The sequence below is a fragment of the Populus euphratica genome, unplaced genomic scaffold (genome assembly GCF_000495115.2).
Source record: "Populus euphratica unplaced genomic scaffold, PopEup_1.0 scaffold105.1, whole genome shotgun sequence".
NCBI lineage: Eukaryota > Viridiplantae > Streptophyta > Magnoliopsida > Malpighiales > Salicaceae > Populus > Populus euphratica.
Genome location: NW_011499990.1, coordinates 200,376 through 207,532, shown reverse-complemented (window position 1 = coordinate 207,532; position 7,157 = coordinate 200,376). Strand labels below are relative to the sequence as shown.

Sequence of the window (7,157 nt, the reverse complement as noted above, 5' to 3'; positions counted from 1 at the left end):
CATAAAGTTAAGAATGTCCTTCATCGTAAAAAAAAATAAAAAAGAACTTTCCTGTTCCAGCCTCGTTTTAAATTCAGATTTTGATGGCGTTTGGTATTGTTTTTTTTAAAATATTAATTTTTTAAATTTTAAATTAATATATTTTAAATATTTTAAAATTATTTTGATATGCTAATATAAAAAATAATTTTTAAAAAATAATTTTTATTATTAATATACTTTTTAAATAAAAATTATTTTAAAAACAACCACAACTATATTTTAAACACCTTCTTTAATTGATAATAGAGTTTGAAATTATTTGAAATTAAAATATTTTTATTTAAAAATATATTAAAAAATATTTTTTATTTTTTAAAAATTATTTTTTATATTAATACTTTAAAGTAATTTAAAAAACACAAAAAATTAAATTAAATTAAATTTTATTTAAATATTTTAAAAATATAAAAACAAACCTGATGTAAATACAATCATATCTAAAATATTAGTCACGAGTATAAATAAATAAATTATTCCTAAAATAATTAGCATAATATCCATTATTATAGATGTTGTTTTTTTAGGAAACCTATTAATTGACTATTTGTTTTTGTATTTTTAAAATATTTTTTTTAAAATTAATTTTTTAAAATTAATATATTTTTAATATTTTCAAATTATTTTAATTTTAATATGCGACTATTAAAAATAATTTTAAAAAATAAAAAAATATAATTAACATATATTTTAATATAAAAATATATTTAAAAAACAATCATTCCTTTCATAGACTCCCCCGTGATATTTTAGACCCGTCGCTCTCCCTCTCTCTCTCTCCCGGTCTTCGTTCTCTGAATAAAATATCTAAATCCAAATTTCAAATTTAAATTATGGCAATACGTGTAGGTTTAATTCCTTCTTGGGAAACGTTTACGCGTGTTAACCGAAGAGGCCAGTGGCGTTACCTCTATCCTTTCTTGTTTTTGAGGTTGATCTGAATCTTCCCTCCCGGAGTCCCACCTAGCCTTGTCTTCTTGCTCCATTATGTAAAAGACAAACCCTAAAAAATTAAAGGGCGAGAAATCAGAGAACCAGGGAGAAACCCAAAAGCCAAAACCAAAACCAAAAGAAAAGAGTGAGGCAGGCAGAGAGAAAAGTGAGTGCAGGTCGAGTTTACTCTCCCTGGACTGTTGCCCGTTTGCACCACCACATGATGCGGCTGCCCTCGTTTGTTCACAGAAAAATATTTGTTCTTTTAAAAAGTGGATTGTTTGAAGATTAACTCTTAAAATTTAAATTATTTTTTTAATATCTAACGTCATGGAAAATAATTTCTAATAAAATGGATTATTTTAAAATATTTTCCTGCCCCACTCCCCCCTCTCTTTCCCGAGCACTTCAGCCTATCTATCTACTTTCCTGCTATATAACGGTGAAGTTTTTGTGGTATGTTATTATTTTGGGTTTTCCATCACCATGGATTCTTATGAAGCTGCTAACATGGTGTTTTCAAGGATCCAAAACTTGGAACCTGAAAATGCCTCAAAAATCATGGGCTACCTTCTCTTGCAAGACTATGGAGAGAAACAGATGATACGTTTTGCCTTTGGACCAGAGACCCTTCTGCACAATCTCATTCTCTATGCCAAAACCCAACTGGGATTTCTCTCAAACAAAACCTCTTCACCTTTTATTCCTGCCTCTAGACCCAGTCCCTTGTCCATCCCCTCTTCAAGAATCACAAACAACAATGGCTTTGACATCACAAACCCCTCTTCTCCCTCTGCAAACTCTTGGCAGTTTTCGACTCCCAACTCCAATTCTCCATTCTCTTATGCCAGTGTTGTTACTGGAACCAGTAGTAGTAATGCTAGTTCAACACCTTTTCAGTCCACCGTCTCGTTATCTAATGCGTTTCCTTACAGCAATAACAATACTAGTGCCAGTGATCTCGCAGATGAATATGAACTCCAGGATCGCTTTTCCTTTCTCAATGATTCAAAGACCGATGGTTTATTTGATCCAAGGGCGGAGTTAGCCACGAGTCCAACGGAATATCGTGATAACGGTTCGCACAAGCGAAGTTTTTCAGTACCAGACACGTGTGTTGGTTCGGAAGATTCAAATTCCGGGTCTGGTTGGAAGCCTTGCTTATATTTTACGAGAGGGTTTTGCAAAAATGGTTCAGGTTGCAGGTTTGTTCATGGAGATTCGGCTAATAGTACTGCTGCCATTGTTGGTTCACCAGGTGAACTCTTCGAGTTTGAACACTGTCTACAAATACTTAGGTCAAAGGCAGCTGCCCAGCAAAAGAAGCTAGCAGCAGCCTCCCAGTTCATGTCTGGATCTAATTTTTTATCTCACAATAAAAGCTTGGACTTCCTTCATCAGCAACAAAATGACAGCCAAAGGTACATGCATTGCACATGGAGTCGAGGCTTGAAAACCTTTTTTAGTTCTTACTTGCAATGCTACTATACTCCCCGAATTGCTATTTTCGAAAAGGGGTGGGGGGATATTTGGTAGTTGGTGTTTTAATTGTGGTAGCTCCAATTTGCTGTTTTAGATCAGCTGCGGTAGCTGCATTGATGATGGGGGATGAGCTTCACAAGTCTGGAAGAATCCGGCCTGGAAGGAATGATTTTTCGCAAATTGGACTGGGAGGGGCAACGAGCCCAAGTTCAAGACAGATCTATTTGACATTCCCAGCTGATAGCACGTTCAGAGAAGAAGACGTTTCAAATTATTTTAGGTCAGTTTTTTTCTTGTTTTTCCATGAATAAGATTTGGATTTTGAACAATTTGCTGAAAATAGTTTCTTTGCTGGTGTGGTTTTGAAGCATTTACGGGCCCGTGCAAGATGTGAGGATCCCATACCAGCAGAAGAGAATGTTTGGATTTGTTACATTTGTGTTTGCAGAGACAGTGAGGCTTATTTTGGCAAAAGGGAACCCGCATTTTGTATGTGATTCCCGTGTGCTTGTTAAGCCTTACAAGGAGAAGGGAAAAGTCCCAGACAAGTATAGTCTTATACCATTCATCTTGAGAATATTTGCGTTTATTAGTTTCTTTGTATTGGATCGGTCAATGATAGTTATGTTCCTAATTTAACCATTTCAGAAAGCATCATCAACAGCAACAGATTGAGAGGGAAGATTATTCAGCTTGTCCAAACCCATCCAGGTTCAATTCCAGAGAGCCATTTGATCTCCATATTGGTAACTAAACAAGCCATGATGTTCATTTTATAATCTAAAATTGTAATGGTTTTTAGTGAAGGATTGTTTTTGGTCGTTAGGAGCTAGAATGTTATACAATACTCAAGAGATGCTGAGCAGGACATTAAAGGAAGAGGCTGATTTCCAGCAAGCTACTGAATCTGAAGGGAGAAGGCTATTGAATCTGCAACTTCTAGACTTGAAAAATAACAATCATCATCAGCAACATCGATACCTTCATGGTTTGTTAACTGGGTCTCCGCCCTCACCAACTATCCTGCACAGTCCCAACAATCAAACTCTAGCTTTTCCTGTTGATGACATTGATCAAGATGTTCCTCGAGGTTTGTTAATTGATCCTTACTCGTTATACACTTGTACATTTAGGATCATGATTTTGGATGGCAATGAAGGTAGCATCTACTGTCTTGCTGCAGGTAATGGTGGCAACCCTGATGCTGCAGTTGCTCAAAATGCTGTTTCAGATGTTGACAAGGAAGGGATTCCAGCTTGCGATCACAATGATGGCAATAGCAATCACAGAGATAAAGAGGAGAAGTCCAACAATGAAGAAAGCTATCTCCATGGAAAGTAAGAAAGCACATTTACGCATAGATTCTGGTTAATTTTTTATATGTTCTCCTTTATTTTTCTGTTTTTCGTTGTAGTATCTCCTTTTCATTCTATTCACCATTACTTTTCCCTCTCCTTTATGTTCCATAACTTTATGTTGCATCACGTGAGCAGTTTGGAGCATATTCTCCCAGACAATCTCTTTGCTTCTCCTAAGAAATCAGCTGGTGATCCCCTCACTGTCTTCTTCGCAGCTTCCGTGGAGGCTGATGAAAATACCACAAGCCCAGGTAAATACACAAAACACTCACTTTTATTACATCTATCGAAGGAAGATGGTTAATCATTACTTGCTCTGTTCAGGTTGTCTTCTGGGCCTGGAACCGTTGGCATAAAACACAAGCCCAGCAGTGGATTGATTTGACAATTTTTTAGGGTGAGAGATCAGCAAAATTTGTGTAATGAAAATTATAGGCATATACAATCCATTCAATTTCACAGCTTTCTGTCTAATTGGATTCCCTTATAATATATGGACTCTTTTTTTTAATCCTTTGCAGATATATTGGAAGCACATACAGAAGTAAAAGAAATCCTCGAGCTTGTAGTAGCCAAAAAACCATACCCACGACAAAGAAAAGGATCTGTAGACCAGATCTCAGCAAAATCACCCTCGTCATCAAACCACACTACTTACAACTAATACATAAAAGCATACATAAAAGAGCAGGTGAACTGCAAGGGAGTGGGGTCTCCCTATCTGCGGTTATGTACGTGCTGGGGGACCACTCAACAATTGCGTTGCAGAACAAACAAAGTCCAGTAGTTAATCCCTTATTTGTAATTCAAGTGCTTTTCTTTATTTTGTTTTACCCTCCTTTTAGTATGAGGCGAAAAGAAATAGAAATTAAGACTGTATGGAAGAAAAATACTACTTCTTACGTCACTGTGTACAGAGATAGACCCCAGTAAGGTAAGAAGATCTGTAGCAGCAGAAGTACAACCACTGGACACCAAGACAGACCTTAAAAGGCAAAGAAATGCAATGGCTCAAGCGGAGTGCAAGGGCTGTGCTTCTACAGTCACAGTGTCCTGTGCCCGCCCTTAGATTATAGAACACGTAGAGCTCTATTTCTGGGGAAAAAAATATAGTCGAGGGTAAATAAAAGATTGTTATTTCATGTGAATAAAATCTACTTTAAGGGAACTAAATCCTTTTGTCTCATTTGTGGTTTCTATGAGGTCGACATGAACAGGTTAGGGCCACACTTTCACATGGGGTGTGTAAAATCACTCCTTTCCCTTTCACCCTTCTAACCTCGTTCACGTTTAAATTATTTACCCTTTCTTCTTCCTAGCTAGTTGTTTAACCTGGGTATAAAACTAGAGGTTTCAGCAGCACATGGGTCCATTTAGTGCACTGATTTTCCATGGTGGTGTGATGGCCCGTTTTGTTAGGTTATTGATCTCTTGTTCTTGCGTATGTTTTGCCCGGCGAGTAGATCTTGTACCGAGGATCACCGCGGGGAATATTTATGGTTGATAGCTGAGATGCTGATAGATTTCTGATATTGCTTTGCTTTGCACTGATTTGGGGTTAGGATGTCAATGTCATGCGCCCCTCCCCGAATGCAATTTGCAGGCTTCGCTGTCTCCAATTTGGTTAATAAATAGCCTCCGAAATATTAGTCAAGCGTGGTGTCCAAATCACAACATTTTCATTTTGTGTGGAAAGATTAGAGATGCTTTGGAATAATTAAGAAGAAATGGTAATCACAGCTGCACTTTGTTTTTAATTAAGGATATCACGGTTACTCCTTCGAGTGTCATAAATTGTTAACTTGAGAGTTTTAAAAAATCAATCGAGATACATATAAGTCTTGTCCAGGATTTATTGATGGGATTAGTGGCTAGGGGCAAGTGATCTCTCATTTTCGGGTTTCGGTGGTGGTTGTCAATTTCAAGGGTGATGCTGATTGAAAGTGAGTTTGTCTTTCAATTTCTTTTCTGTATATTTCAAAACGCACTGTGCCAAAGGATCAGAGACTTGATGATACAAAATCTGTGATGGATCCTCACCACTAAGGTCGTCCAAGTTCCAATCGTTTAATATAATGCGATTGTGTCATCAAAATCTCGTTCTTGACGACTCAAACCCTTTTCTTGCTTTTGTTTACCATTATTAGTGATGAAAATTCTTTGATCTTGTTAGAATATAGAAATGAGGGTGAAAAAAGAACCAAACTTTCTTGAAGTAGACCTTGCTAAGAGAAGTGGGATTGATTTTGTTTATGATAAAGTTTGATTGTTAATCAAAACTTCGGATAATAAGTGATGAAGTTGCTTTCTTTATTAATTGAAATACTGAGAATATTTTAAATTATTTTGTTAAATTTCCTTTTCAATGTTGCAGAGTGTTACACAACTTCAAAATTGGCTTTGATCCTAGATATAAACCATAATTTTGTAAAATAATAAATACAAATAGAAAAAATAAATAGAGTAGAGTAGGGTAATTTTCTCTATTCGAGGAATACCATCAATCATTGCTGGGAATAGCAACATAAGCATAGGACTTGCTATGAAATTGGATTTGAATGGATGAATTCCGAGGAATATACCTCATTCAATGTTGCATTATGAACGTGTAAAAAAACAGCCAGTGATTTCGACGGCAGAATAAAGGATGCTTCAATTTCATCGGAGGTTTTGCAAGGAGCAAAAAAGAACAGTGATTGCTTATCATGGCTTTGTATGGGTAAAACCACCCTCTTAGCTTACTTTCATTACCAGTGCAGTATAACTAGAATCCTGTCCCTTAATTACATCAACCCCAACCCAGATTTAATAACCATACTTGAAGGTCAAACTCAGTATTTTCCAACAGGCACCTGGCACCATCAACAAGAATAATGACTTAACCATTCTTAAATAAGCCATGATGGTTGTTTCTCAATGTGAAGGCCATCATCAACTATTATAGTACGGTACTCCTTATACCGAGTTCAAAAGGTGAGGGCGAGTGAATGTGCGCCCCGACACAGATGCTAGCGGGCTGTGCGGTTAAGGACTAAATTAAAAATAAGCCATTTACCTATTTTTATAGGTAAATGGAATAAGTGGTGGAAGGTGCAAACATGTAGCAAACGGTTCCTCGTTAGCTAACCTATTAACCTCAGGCTCGCCTTTTCTTGACAAGGAGGAGGAGATTACTAGTATAACCCTATAAAATCGGTACCCGTGCTCATCAAGCTAGATCAGAAAAAGGGTGCCGGCGGCATTGAAAGAGAAGCTGATGGGATAGACAGACCTGGACCCGAAATTAAACGAGGGCGTTTTGGACCTCTGATTAACTTTCATCCATCGACTCCATTAATGGCACAC

At 36.8% G+C, this 7,157-nt stretch overlaps 1 protein-coding gene across 2 annotated transcripts; it reads left to right on the top strand.

The window, feature by feature from the left end:
- Window positions 1-1,289: 1,289 nt before the first annotated feature.
- LOC105140309 (zinc finger CCCH domain-containing protein 53-like) lies at window positions 1,290-4,998 on the top strand. 2 transcript variants are annotated; one of them, XR_845168.1, is made up of 9 exons: window positions 1,290-2,393; window positions 2,549-2,734; window positions 2,823-3,002; window positions 3,103-3,200; window positions 3,281-3,544; window positions 3,638-3,791; window positions 3,948-4,063; window positions 4,137-4,247; window positions 4,334-4,998. XR_845168.1 is itself a non-coding variant. In XM_011047093.1 (9 exons), the coding sequence occupies exons 1-8, from the start codon at window positions 1,459-1,461 to the stop codon at window positions 4,166-4,168; spliced, it is 1,965 nt and encodes a 654-aa protein (XP_011045395.1). In that variant the 5' UTR covers window positions 1,290-1,458; the 3' UTR covers window positions 4,169-4,209; window positions 4,334-4,998. The 2 variants fall into 2 exon arrangements, 1 of the variants encoding a protein (XP_011045395.1); XM_011047093.1 differs by having other exon boundaries at window positions 4,137-4,209.
- Window positions 4,999-7,157: the final 2,159 nt, after the last annotated feature.